General features: G+C 38.8%; 1 protein-coding gene across 1 annotated transcript in view; it reads left to right on the plus strand.

Annotated features, from left to right (window-relative positions):
- Positions 1-14,798, plus strand: part of DNAJC3 (DnaJ heat shock protein family (Hsp40) member C3) — a 38,560-nt gene that overhangs the window by 15,936 nt on the left and 7,826 nt on the right. The window contains exons 5-9 of the mRNA XM_085305965.1: positions 7,575-7,727; positions 9,090-9,271; positions 11,252-11,371; positions 12,222-12,327; positions 12,424-12,544. Coding sequence (XP_085162091.1) covers positions 7,575-7,727; positions 9,090-9,271; positions 11,252-11,371; positions 12,222-12,327; positions 12,424-12,544 — 682 coding nt within the window. The remainder of the gene's footprint in view (positions 1-7,574; positions 7,728-9,089; positions 9,272-11,251; positions 11,372-12,221; positions 12,328-12,423; positions 12,545-14,798) is intronic.

Here is a 14,798-nt window from a genome sequence, read left to right on the forward strand (position 1 = left end):
TTTTTTTTTTAACGGGAGGAAAAGGTAAAAAAAAGGTATGTAAGTTTTTTCTTTCTTCCATCTGTCTAAAATTATAGCTGTGCTACCCTAATACACTACTATGCCAGTACAGAATTTTCCTTTATGCTATATTCCTGAGGTTAGGAATGTTTGCATCTTAAATAACACAAGCTATGAGATTTCCTTCAWTTCCCCTCAATGTTTTTCACAATCAATTAACTTTTGTTATCTGTGCACTGTAAAAAATAAAAAATAAAATAAAAGAACAAAACTCCAGAATTTGTAGGTATCTGCCCACATTAGTAACATTGCCTCACTGTAAGCAAGCTAAATTATTTTTAAAAGTATATTTATTGGAGAACTGCACTGTGAAGTTTCTTAATATTTTAAGCAACAATATTTAAGGATGTTTGTGGTGTTAGTATCTGTGTATATTATGTACTGTGGTACATAATGCTACAGCTGAATTGCCTGTACATCTTTAATCTAGGCTTGAGCATACAGGTTATGAGTGTTTTTGGTGAAGATACCTACTATTATTCTTCCTGACGATTCCCATGTTAAATGCAAAGCTTTTTGCTGTGTTATTAATGAAAAGCTAGATATTCAGAGCCAGTGGAAAGGAAGACGTAGAACTATATAGCTGGAAACAAGGCAAGTCTATGGCAAGCCAGTTAGCTTACTCGTATTTTGTAACTCTTCCCTAAGCTTCAAGAGGAGAGGGAGGAAGGGGAGGGATTCTGAGGCAGAAAGTCCTGACAAACCTTAGCACACAGTCATGTGCTCTGTGTTCATGTTTTCCAGTGGTGTGTTCTGTAACAAGTTTTCTGTATTTGAGGATCCCTTCTTTAAGATGTTAATGGAGAACACTGTAAAGCCTTGTTAAATGAAAGAACTTATTACTGATCCAAAGAATACAATAGTAAATTACATGTGGGTGCAACACATTGCAATAAATAATTGAATTAATTCAAACTGGCATGTGGTGTCTTCAGGGTAGCTGCATTTGACACACAAAATGAAAATAGATCCCATATAGTTTGTCTACTGTTAGTCTAGATTCAATTTATTTATCACTGCTAATATACCAGTTAAGTGTTTCTGAAGCAGTAATATTACTGCATTATATTTATCTTTATATTTATCTTTGTGTGTGGCTGTTGTAATTTTTTTTGTATATGGCTGACATGTTGACCAAGTTATGAAAATAAAATTCTCGATCCTGCTGTACTAATTATATAAGTGGTTTCTCGAATAACAGCATTAATCATTTAGTTTGTTAAAATGCTTTTCTCAGCAGAAAACTTGTATTTGCAGTCAAATATCCAGCATTTACAAGCCTGTTGTACGTGTGGTTTTCATTACTTCAAGAAGAAATAAACTAAGCACTTTCTCGGTGCCAAAAACTGCTRTTTTTCATGAATTGAATTACTAATGTCTTTTTGCAGATGTCCTGGGTGCAGCAAGGTAAATGTTGGAAAGTGTGTTTTGTGTCAAGTCCTTAAGTTAGAAAGTTCTGTGGAAGAAGCCAGCTTCCTCACTGGTAGTGAAGAAGAGAAAAATACAAATTCAAATGCTTCTAAAGCTGTGTTTGATGAATAGAATGAGGATCATGACTTTGTTCTCTTTAATCTTGCTCGCTTGCAGAAAAAGTGGGGAGTTTTGCTTGCTCTAGAATGTTCGCCCCATATACTGAGATTAGACTGTAAATTAAAAATAAAGCAGCATTTACAGTAGTAAATCTGTGATAGAGAATTACTCTTTTARTAGTAAAGACATCCCCTGATACTGGCCTTCATTGCTTCCTGTGAAGGAAACAGCAGTGGGATTTTTTGCTTTTTTGTAATGAATGAAAGCTGCTGTAAAAGATGACGAGTGCTTGTTACTGGAACTTAAACTGCTTTGTACTCCTGGACGGGAAGAGCACATGAGCTGCCARACTCTAAATGCTTACAGTTCAATTTTTTTGACAGTCCTTTGCATCAGCTATAAACATCTCCAAGGCTTTTGGTCTGCATATAGCTGCTCTTGAAATACCTGTAATATTCTAATTTGGGCACTGTCTTCTGCAGAGAGTGAAATTTTGATCAAAAACTGATCTAAATAGGGGGTTCTCAAGTTTAACTTGCTTGGYTGTTGTCAAAAAGAGTGAGTTGACCCACAGCAGCGGTAGTAGTGATTACAGCAGCTKCTTGCTCTGTACTGTCATGTGTATGTCTGAAAGGCATGTGTTGCTTCTAGTCTTGCATTTTGTTCAATTGGAGACAATACATGCGACTTTTCAGTTCTGTGCCAGACCATGGGAAAAGACTTAATGTCTCCTACAGTGAAAAATGAGAAGGCTTTTTTTGAGGGTAAGAGTTGATCTTGATTGGTTCTGTGTACCACTTTGACATAGTTAGCTTGCTGATGGTGTCATGTGTATAGCTATTTGCAAGTACTTGCTCTGAATTGGGGAAATAACTTGTTAAGTTGCCATTTAGCAGGCTGCATTTGCCAGCATTACTGGTCCCACCTCTCAGATACGTCTGTAACAAGATGATGTGCCAGGATCTGTATCTTTCAAATACTGCTACACTGTAGTTATTCCGAGATCTGCCCCATCATCTTTGGTAGACGCTGCATGTCTCTGCTCTCTGGCTGCTACTAACTGTTGCAATCTGTTTAAATCTGATGTTTATTGGGAACTGGAACCACTTGTCTCTCTTCAAGCCAATGGTAGATGTTGCTAGGAGTTGTCTGCTGGTGCATTGCTGCGTTTGCTACCTGCCAAACAGTATGCAGTATGACCTGGATGGTGCAGCACTGAAAATACTAAACAACTGAGCTAGGTTGCTCCTTAGGAAAGTTTGATTCCTATGATGTCGTATGTTCTCTTGTTAAGACTTATTTTCTGTCATACTGGGTATTTTTTGTTTGGGAGTTTTGGAGTTTTGCTGTTTGTTTTAATCATTTACCATATTCTGTGTAGTGCAGTAAGATTTCAGTTTTYACCATACATTTCATTCACATACCAAATTCAATAACTTGAGATCTGGATGCATGATGAGATCTCTTCTTTTCTGCCTTTTCCCAGTAAGTGGTATCTGTTCCTTTGCTCTTTTAAGTCAGACTGCAGATGACTGGCTTGGTCAGCCACTGCTCTCTGCTGCCTCAAGTACACTCATCATTCAGTTGCAAGTATTTCCCACAATTGTAGCTTAGTTGCTTTTTGATGCAGTGTGTGTACACTTGCAGTCTCTGTCTACTCTGGTGCCTTTAGATCACAGTTGAGATAGTTTTGCTTTCTTGGGAGAGGGGAAAAAAGTTCTTTAGCTTTTCCCTTGTTTTCCAAGCCTGCAAAGCTCGGAATATGCTGTTTTTAAGTACTAGCTTTGACATTCTATGTTACCAGTCCRTGCTGGCTCAACTAGAAAAGCTACCATGACAGCTTCTTAGCTGCCATATGTAACCAATCCACCTTTGGATGAAAGGAGATGCTAGAGATGCAAATGTATTGTRTGAGCTTAGTGGGATTGTCAGCGTAAAACTCTGTCTGTGCTTTTCCGTGGATACTACTGGCAATTGTTTTAGCTGCTAGAGGCTTTTTACGCCGCTCTTTGAGAGCGTAAAAGTATGCTAATGGCCATMCCTTGGTGACATAACGAACATGGCGAGGCACTTTCATACTTAAGTAAAACTGTAGTTGCAACGAAACCTTAGGATGTGTAATTGTTTAGGTTTTAGTACAGTATTAGATTTCTGTAAATAAAAGTATTTGTAGTTAAGTCTGCTAATGTCCTGACACTCCAGTTCTTSCTAATRCAAGCTGAAAAGGAGACGAACTAAGAACTTATTATGATAATCAGTATTAAGTATTTATAAATGTTATAATACGAACTTATTGAACAAGAAAGTAATGCACCCTGGTCATATGAGTAACTGCATATTACACCTATGGTTACCTATGTATTTCTACTGCCTTTTATGGTTTCAAGTTCTTTGTTTTGGTGGATGCATGCATGCTTGCTTGTATGGTTTCATTAATTAAATAAAGATGCGGAGCTGAAACGTCTTTCCAGTTTCAGCACAACATGCAAGCTTACTGCATTACTCTGCTCTGGTAGGTGGAGAGTGGTCACATTACTTTCTTTGACCTGGATGAGGGGACAGCATGCCTTCTCACCATGTTTGCTGATGATTACCAAGCTGGGAGGAGTGGCTGACACACCAGAGGGCTGTGCTGCCATTCAGAGAGACCTGGAGAGGCTGGAGGGTTGGGCAGAGAGGAACCTCATGAGGTTCAACAAGGGCAAGTGCTGAGTCCTGCAGCTAGGGAGAAATAACCCTCGGCACCAGTACAAACTGGGGGCTGACCTGCTGGAGAGCAGCTCTACAGAGAAGGACCTGGGAGTGCTGGTGGATGACAGGTTGACCATGAGCCAGCAATGTGGCCATGTGGCCAAGAAGGCCAATGGTCTCCCGGGGTGCATTGGGAAGAGTGTTGCCAGCAGGTGGAGGGAGGTGATCCTACCCCTGTCCTCAGCCCTGGGGAGGCCTTATCTCAGGTACTGCATCCAGTTCTGGGCTCCCCAGGACAAGAGAGACATGGAGCTACTGCAGAGAGCCCTGCACAGGGCTACAAAGATGATCAGAGGGCTGGAGCACCTGCCCTAGAAGGAACGGCTGCGAGAGCTAGGTTTGTTTAGCCTGGGGAAGAGAAGACTGAGGGGGGATCTTATCAATGTGTACAAGTACCTGAAGGGATGGTGTCAAGGGGACAGGACTAAACTCTTCTCAGTTGTCCCATGTGACAGGACTAGAGGCACTGGGCAGAAATTGAAGCACAGGAAGTTCCACCTGAATATAAGAAGGAATTTCTTCTATGATTCTGCCTGCTTTTGTATCTTGCTTCTCTTTTACCTGTTAAAATTATTTAATGCTTTTGTTAACTTTATTTTTAAAGTCCTCAAAATGTATTGGTGTCTTTGACTGTATGAGTAATCTGCAAAAGGAAATAGATTGCAAAACATTTCTGACTTCTCTTCTGAGATGCCTARCTCCTGAATCGTACTGACTTTATTTAAAAGTAAGGAAAAAGTGCTAATGTAGCGTTCTAATCCATGTGTAGTAAACATCAAAGAAAGCAAAAGATACTGTGTTGAAAAGTAGTCACTGCATTATGGAACATGTTCACCAGTAGCAATGGTCTTATCCAGCAGTCCTGAGTAGTGTACACCTTTAATTTGTGCGTTGAGGCCCTTGATGAAGCACATAGAGGACTTTTAGATTTGCTTTAGATCTGTATTAATTCAGCTGAGGTAGTTTTTATTTATTTTAACCCTTTATTCCTTTCTTAGTAGCTTAGTACACTCGATGCTTGTTCTTTCTGACTTATCTGGGCCCTGTAAAGAGGCAAGCAGTTTTGACTTATCACTCTCAATGTTAGTGCTCCGAAGGAGAATAAGGTGTAATTGAATTGCAGTCCAGTTATTGGTAGTGATGTGACAGTCCTGATCACTGGGCAAAAGCATGGAGAAAATGTTTAAAGTAAACCAATATAAAAACATCAGACAACAGTTCTGGATCTTTTCTGGGAGCTTAATAAACAACCCCCCCCCCCCGCTATTAACATTATAGATTAGAGTGTCACAGCAAAATACCAATTACTTATTRAAAGCTTCCGCTGAATGTATATTTTCACCATAATGTAGCATACAAACAGTTGATGGGCTTTGAATGATGATTTGAAAATTTTTTTCCCTTTGTTCTATTACTGGCCAGTTTGTGCTACCTAAAATTATGCAGGATATTTCACTCAGATGGGTCTTTGTTGCCTACCAGTAGGAATTTATTTCATAACCCCCTGTAGCATTTGCTTTCCRTAGTCAACTGATTTTGCTGCAAATAAGCTGCAAGCAACATACTGTGATTCCAAGGAGCACGGTGTTTTCATGAGATAAGTGAAGGATGGTCAAAGTGAGGGAAAGAATGATTGAATGTGAGATTTTTGAGGTGTTTGGGAGACTGAGTAGTCTGATCCCAGTAGCTGGTGGGAAGACTCAAGCAGGAAAATAAGGCTTCAGCCATGTGGTGAATGAATGGATAGTAGGATGAAAGTACTTCAGTAAACTTTATTTAAATTAGTGTAAGTAGATAATATTATTTCTAAAGAGACGGCTCAGTTATTGTGGTCAGAAAATATGTTTGTACATTGGTTCAAGGAGCCTTCAAAACAGAGTGAGAACTACTGGCATAAAAATACAAAACTGAAGTTATCAAAGTAATATTAGGTTTAATATTCTTGGATTTGCTTACTAACAGATTGTGTATGAGAATTTCCTGGAAGGAGAGTGATGTTGTTTTAAGTGGGGTTTTTTTGTAAGTATTTGACTTTAGTAGAAAAACTATTTATGGAAAATAACACTTGGAATTGATTCAGTTTATAAAGTTACCTGTAGCATTTAAGTGTTAGAACTAGGGGAAGTCTTGTTAAAGGAATTTTTAGGGTTGATTTTATTGTATTACGCTACATTAGAGAATTAATATGAGCATTTGAAGAACTTGCTGATGAGAAAAATATAGGAAGGCATCTTCAAGGTCAAGGAGGAAAGAGTAGGTACTGGATGACTTTGAGGACTTTGTAGTTTTAGAAGAAATGGTGCTTAAAATGCAAGGTCATGCAAGTTTAATCAAATGAGTTGAAGTCTTGCCGATCCCTCCCTTTAAAACTCTCTGGAAGACATTCTTCTGATCTGCTGCAAGTGTGAAGCCGGTGTCTTACTTGAGCTACATTAATTCTACAAATGATGTGCTGGGTTTGCAAGGAAATAGATGAGATTCTGCCTGGCCCCATTTGTCCTCCTAGGTGATAGCAGAGTTGCCTGTGAGAATTTTGACTTGTTCTTTCTTTGAACATGTAAAACTGCATATGCAGATAGAGGTGATTCCAATGTAACCACTCCTCCTTGGTCAGAGGGCTTTGAGAACAGAAGTCGTTTGGAGACAGAACCGTAGACTTGTGTAAAACCTCACATGAAACAAAGTRCATGAAATCCTAGCTGAGCCCTTCACCCATCTGAAGCATCTTTACTTTTTGCTATAGCCAGTCTTTATGGGAAAGCATAATAAATGTAGCCTTACAATAATACTAGCTGTTGCATCTTGCARTCATTGTTGTAAAGAATTTATGTATCTTGCTTGAAATGGAGCACCTGATATGCTGTGTAGGTATATGTGGTAAATGATACTGAGAAATCTTATGTTTAATAACTGTCTGCGAAGAGATCAATTAAGTAGGCTGCAGCTGAGGAGGTTCATGACTTCCAGGAGGAGCCCTGTTGTTGTGTCATGTATCCARTGGTAAATGATTGAGGAGGTTGAGGAGAGGAATTAAGAAATCTGTGGTTTCTGACAACTTGTACAGAAGCCAAGAACTTTTCTTTCTTTCAATTTTGGAGTTGAAAATGTTTCCAGTGGAATTTTAAAACTCATTTTGCTTAATTTGCAGCTTCAGTCAAATTTCCATGATGTCATTATTAATAGGACAGAGATCCTTGAACAAGCAGTTCAGTCTCTCTTGTTAATGTTTGCAGCTCAAATCCAATCCCAGCAATAATGAGGAAAAAGAAGCCCAGTCTCAGCTGGCAAAATCTGATGAGCTACAGCGCCTGCATGCACAAGCATTGTCTGCCTACCAGCAAGAGGATTATGAAGGCGCTATTTCTCTTCTTGATGAAATCTTGGCAGTAAGTGTTAAGTGAAATGGTGCTGTGAAAGGGAAATAAGAGCTTYCGTCTGACATCTGTGTATTTTTATTTGAACAACTTCACCAATGTGAAAACAGTGAAGTACTGGCTCAATTCTGCTGGACCAGCAGTCCATAATGAAGTTGGAAGGTGGAGAATGCTGAGCACTAGCTGCAGCTAAGCTAAAATAATAGGTCACTGTAGTTAGTTAAATGTATTATTTCAGTTAAACTTGTATTATAGATAACTTTCTTGATTATCTTTTCCTTTCTTCTGTGGTTCAGTATTCTTGGGGAAGTTAGGAGAAAAGCTACTCTCAAAGCAAGGGAATTTTGCCAAATGAAGTGTGGGTGTACACTTGAGGTTTTTCTTAGGCTATACACAGGCAATTCATATGTTCTGAATATCAAACTTGATAGGTACATCTTTACTGTGGAGTGGGTACTTTGTCTTCTCAAGAGAAGAAAGTAATGAAAAGTCAAAATAGTTCAAAGTTAAAATGTATATAGCTCTGCATATTCTTAGCTTGTTGCTCAGATATCTATATTTGTAGATAAGCCCCATTTAGTAAAGGTAGTCTGAGAGYAGCATGAATAACTCAATCATGTAAGCATCTTATGTCTTACAGAAATAGACATTCAAAGACAGTTAACTGCTATGATTTTTTACGTGCAAATTAGCATTGTTGATTTGGGATTTATGATGCACTTCTCTTTCGGTGAAGAAACTGCCAGAGATTCCTTATGGAGAGGAGCACGGAAAAGCATAAGAGGGAAGAGCGGAGGAGACAAAAGCCTTGTTCTCTAAAACYATGGTTTAAAAACAACTGATAAAACTGAGTAAATACTGTAAAATGAATTATGCAAGGCAATTTGTTGCAAATGATTATCCTTGGCATTAAGTGACATGGTTACTTCTGTGTAAATCTTTAAAATCCAGATACTGAGATGAAATCTTGTATAGCTAAAGCTTACCTGCAGTCATCTTTCTAGAGGACAGCTGACAGCTTGGTTCTTGCTGTTTATTTCCCTCACTGTTTTGCGAAGATGCAGTAATTTATGGTTCTTGAGGTTTAGCAGACTGTCCCAGTTTAATCAATGCCAGTGGATTTAATTAGTCTCCCTGCAAGAGCTCATTGAATCATTAATATTTTTTTTTTCAGGCCTTTGTTTTCTATTTGGCCAGGTGCATCACAGCATCTACCAGGAAGTGGAGATGCTGATTTCATGTGCTCCACATGGTACTTGAACCTTATGCTATTGCAGTTGGCAAAATGAAATTAAATGGGATTTTTCTTTGGTGGAGGAGAAAGACGTGACGTGTTTATGGACCAAAGTCAAGCTTTCATTTTGATTTCTCAAGGTTTGTGTTTGGGATGCAGAGCTGCGGGAACTTCGAGCTGAGTGCTATATAAAGGAAGGGGAACCAAGTAAAGCCATTAGTGACTTGAAAGCTGCTGCCAAATTAAAGAATGATAACACTGAAGCCTTCTATAAAATCAGCAGAATATATTATCAGCTTGGGGACCATGAGTTATCACTCAGGTAATTTTACTGTTTCTTGAGTTATTAAGAATTAAGACAGAAAAGGTAATGTGATAAACTCCATAGTTTATGATAAGCTGTGAAGTTTTTATTTGTTTTTTGTTTTGTTTTTTTTTCAAATGGAGTAGCAACTCTAGTCTGAATTTAACCTTTTTCAGATGCTGAGAACTGGCAGTGAAGGCACCACACTCGTTCTTTGTAGACCAGCCATCAATAATTCCTAGCATCTTGCTAGCATCTTGTTCTGCCAAATAAATGCCATAGTGCAGGTCTATCAGAGTTGCTTACATTTACTATTTCTATTCTTTTTTTTCTCTTTCCTGGAAGAACTTGCTTCTCTAAACATGTTTGAGTAGAGAAGATTTTTTTTGTTTTGATTCTCCTGAACCTCAACTCAGTAAGTTTGCTATACAGGCAAAAGTGAGTCTTAGGGTCAAGTTTTTATTTTTAAGAGTGGAAACAAATGGTTACAAWTTTTTTTTTTCCTTTTCTTATCCAAACTCAAAGAACTGGAGATCTTTCATTCTTGTTGATGGCTTCAGATACTTTGGATGATGYTTGTAATCTTATCCTTTTATTCTTCCTCAGTTAGATTTAAGTGCTAGTCCCTTATGTCCCTAGTCAGTCCTGTGGGATAACTATCTTTGCCCAGTCCAGCCTGTTCACTTCATATTCCTTGAGCTCAGCTGGGACAAATGGTATAATCCTGTTGTGTTGCATGTGAACAGTTTCCGTGAAGTTCATGGTCTCAGATGCATTACTGGCGTCATCAAAGAGTTCTTTCCAGTATAGTTTCTGCCACAGAACCCGTTCAGTAGGAGGTGAGGGTGATTAAAAAAACTTGAGTTTGTCTTGTCTTGGCAGTATGAGGCAAAGGCAAGTGGGTGCAAATAGCARTGCCTCTAGTTACATGAATTTAGTTTATACTTGGGCAAAAATATATATGTTCATCACAGTAAATAGCACCTAGCCAATTTGGTTGCATTAGAGATCCCTTTCTAGAATATATTTCATCTCTGGAGCTTATAGCACACTTTGTCCTATGAAATCACAGAAGAACTTCCTGTGCTAATAACTAAACGGTTTTTTATAAATGCACTTGAGAGAGCTCTTTGAATAATATAATGGTGTTAGAATGAAAGAGTAGGCATCTTTCCTTTATTCTGCTTTGATACTACTTTTTGCATCATCAGATGTACTAAGAAAGGTAGAAGTTGTATAGCTCCTGGCTTTAGTGGATAATTAATCTTTTCTTTCTCTTATTTTCTTCCTCTTTCCTTTACAAACTTAATGATTTTCCACTTTTTTCTTTCCTTGCTTAAGAATAGCATTGCATTTTTTTTCCTGAAAATACCACCTTAGTTGTGTAATGATGATTTTTTTATGAATAGACAACTTCTATTCCTTAATCACTACATTCTGGAGACTTCTAAAGACCATTGTCCCTTTAAAAGGATACCTGCCTTAATCAAGGCCTGATTAAACAGTCTTCAGAGTGAAATCGGACTAAGACTTGGTTGATATTCTATGAAGTAGAGTTTGGGGTCTTACCTGAACTTTGTCTGTTTCAGGCAGTGTAAAATATACTTATGTGCAAGTTTGCTGTAATATATCCAAGTTAAACATGCAGGAAAATTACAAATGATTGTATCTGCTAAATGTTAGATATAAATTATTTCCCAGAGTATATCTTTTTCTTCTACTGTTTGCTCTGTTGTATTAATACAACTTTCACAATTTTGTAATACTTGGCAATACAAAATAATTAAGTGACAACAAACAATTATTTCCTGAGTTCAGGAAGACTTTCCTTTCACTCACTTTAAATTCATGGGATGATATTTTTGCACAAAGGAGAGAAAGTGTGCAAAGAAGTCAGTCGTTGTTCTGGTTAGCTTATAGATACTGCATTGTGTCTTCACATTGAATTTCATAATGTGTGGTGGTCTTGTTCTTGTTTTTCCTTCCCCATGTGAAAAGTGAAGTCCGTGAGTGTCTGAAACTTGATCAAGACCATAAGCAATGTTTCTCTCTCTATAAACATGTGAAGAAACTCAATAAGCAGATTGAATCAGCAGAAGAATACATCAGAGAAGGCAGGTAAGTGCACGTCCTGTAGAGAAGGATAGCTCCTGAGGCACCAGTTCATTGTTGACTGAAGAGCTGTTTGAGTGATGCTCTTTTCATCTGTCAGTTGAAGTGAACATAGCTCTCAAATTACGATGAAAATACTGACTCATGTAGTGACAACCCTGTTCTGAGTCCTTGTGATGCCAATGTCTTACCTTTTGCTTATTTAACTTTGTGGTAAAGCAGTAACACAGAAGTGAGGATAATGTTCGTCAGTTCTCAGATACTGCAGGACCATGTCTTTAGACTTTTGCCTTAAAGAGACACTGCTAATTTACTACTGTTTTTAGTCTTTAGACTAGTCTTTCATTTAACCCACTGTCGGCACATTTTCAGGAAGCSATCACAGAGCTAAAAATGTGAGTTGTTTCTAGTTTGTAGCAACCCATGACTTCAGACACTAACATTTTTAGGTGATACTTTCTAATGTGTTTCTTACTAACTGTTAAACTTCAGCTGCCTTAAAACTGTCAAAGCAAAATGCATTCTAYTATGTGACTTGCTGAGGAAAAGGTAGAAAAAACTCAACTGCCTGGTTCAAGCTGGTGTCAGGAAATCTTTCTTTCCTGTCCAAAAAAAGCAAATAGTACAGTGTTCGCAGCATAGTGCCTGTTCTTATGTCTCACAGCACAGAAAAGGGAATGGAAATGTAATTAAAGTGGCTGAAAGTTTTCTTCATAGTGCTGCCTTGCATCAGACCCCTAAGGCTGTTATAGTTAAGACACATAGCTAGAAAAATGTGAAAATATGAATTTCTCTGACAGCATTCAGAAATAGTTATTGAACTTCATGACACCATGCTCATCTCTGTTTTAATCAGATATGAAGATGCTATCAGTAAATATGATTCTGTAATGAAAACTGAGCCAGAAGTCCCAATTTATGCTACTCGTGCCAAAGAAAGGATCTGCCACTGCTTATCAAAGGTAATTCTACTTCTCTGTCCTTTTGTAAGTTTGTTCTTCTTAAAAGAAAAAAGAAAGAAATGAAAACACAATTTGGACTTTCCCCCTTTTCTTTAGAATCAGCAGGCTGCAGAGGCCATACAAGTTTGTACAGAAGTTCTTCAGCTGGAACCAACCAATGTGAATGCTTTGAAAGACAGAGCAGAAGCTTATTTGTTAGAAGACCTGTATGAGGAAGGTACGACTATGTACGGTTTCTGTATAAATCTGGGGGCYTTTACAATGCAGTCAGTGTCGCAAAAACTAGTAATGGGCACTTTGATTCTACACTACGTTTTCATCTGTAGTCAGTGCTAGTGATTAGGTTTACACAAATACCTCCTGTTAAATTTATTTTGATTAGTTTGTGGTTTGCACTTGTTTTAGTACAGCAAAGTTGTCCTTAAAATAGTGGGTTATATTCGGGATCTTTTAGGAAAGGATACAGCTTGCTTAGACTTACTTAAATACATTTTAAATAATTAGCAGTATCAGACAGTTGCATTAATAGRTAAATGGTAATTATAATAAGAGTCGTAAATCCATTGGGACGATTCTGTTTTAATGCCTTTGGATGTATTAGGTGAGTGCTGGGAGAAATGGAAGTGCATAACAGCATGAAACAAAACTGTTTTCTCCCTGGCATGTTTTCAGTGCAGGGGAAGAGATCAGACACTGCTTTACCTTCCTGGATACCTGTAATGCTGCCAGAAGCAATTATCTGAATCTGCTCTTGAGACTACACTTCCCATACAGGGTTTGCATAAAGCATGTACTCTGTAATTCTGTTGTGCCTGCAGACTGGCAGAACTTAACATGGGACTGTAGTTAGTAGCCTTAAACACAGCAAGAAAAACAGTAAGCAGTTTTAAAAACTCAACGTCACGCAATTTTTGAATTTTCTAAGGAAGGTCACAGAATCATAGAATGGCTGAGGTTGGAAGGGGCCTCTGGGGAGGTTCAACCTCCTTGATCAAGCAGGGTCCTCTGAAGTATGTTGCACAGGATCGCATCCAGGTGGATTTGGACTATCTCCGGAGAAGGAGACTCCACAACCTCTTTGGGCAACCTATTCCAGTGCTCTGTCACCCTCGCAGGAAAGATACTTTTCCTCGTATTCAGATGGAACTTCCTCTGTTTGTGCCCGTTGCCTCCTGTCCTGTCTGTGGGYACCACTGAGAGTCTGGCCCCATCCTCTTGAMTCCCTCCCTTCAGTTACTTATACACAGTGATAAGATCTCCCCTCAGTCTTCTCTTCTCCAGGCTGAGGAGTCCCAGCACTTGCACCTTTCCTCATAGGGGAGTTGCCCAGTCCTCTAGTCATCTTTGTAGCCCTATGCTRGACTCTCCCCAATATGGTTAAGAGAGACTCTTCTATGTCTCTCTTGCACTGGGGAGCCCGGAACTGGACAMAGTACTTGAGATGAGGCCTCACCAGGGCTAAGTAGAGATAGAGGGTCACCTCCCCAGACCTGCTGGCAACAGACTTCCTAATGCACCCCGGGATAGCATTGGCCTCCTTCGTCCCCAAGGGCACATTGCTGGCTCATGGTCTGCTTGTTGTCCACTGGGACCCTCAGGTTCTTTTCTGCAGAGATAGTGGCATGATGAACATATTGAGGGGAAGAAAACTCTGAAATACTTCACTGAAGGTCACTCGTGTTTGCCGGGATCATGCCAGACCTATTGGTCATTCCTTATTTCTCAAAAGACAGGGTACTATAGGACTTTTACTTGGTCCCATCTACAGCCTAGGAAAGTAAGGGCTGATTAATTGGTGTAATTGAGTGTATGCTGTTACATTGTTTTGTAGTCTCTTTAAAAGCACTAAGTGCTAATGTCTTGTAGGAATCTTCAAAATTTAATGTAGTGAATCTTGTTTCCGTGAAAAACAGGACAAGAATGAGAATGGGACAATCTGTRTGTTCTGCCCCCCAGTGCTCACTCATCTGGTGACTTTTGAAGCCTTGGGCTGTTCAGTCAAATGTGATAAGGGATAGGACTTGCAGGCATTTAATCTGCTGAAAATCTGGTTCCATTAATCYTATATAGAACAACTTTCCTTCACCATTTTCTGATACTGGATCTTTAGCTTCACAACTGAACAAAAATCTGTCAACTTAAACGTTCGTGAAGCTATCGTCATAAATGGCACACATTTCTTGTCTTTTTGAGAAACTAATCACTGAAAGATGCTATTTACCTTTTTCAAACAAACTGCAGAAGAAAGATACCTATTTTCTTCTTAGGCCTCCTTAATTCGCATGCCTGAAAGTGAGGTAAATGGGGCTGCTGATGTTTCAGGTGCTCCTATTTATGAGAAGTGACCTAGTGGTGAAATAGTCCTTCTCTGCTGAGGCTTGCAAGGCTTCTTCCTCCTTGTAAGAGAAAGGGTGGAAAACAACAGCATTTCTGAGAACAACTGATGGCCTCTTTTTTTTTTTTTTTTTTTT

The sequence above is a fragment of the Rhea americana genome, unplaced genomic scaffold (genome assembly GCF_003343005.1).
Source record: "Rhea americana isolate MKP2758 unplaced genomic scaffold, rheAme1 scaffold_23, whole genome shotgun sequence".
Lineage (NCBI taxonomy): Eukaryota > Metazoa > Chordata > Aves > Rheiformes > Rheidae > Rhea > Rhea americana.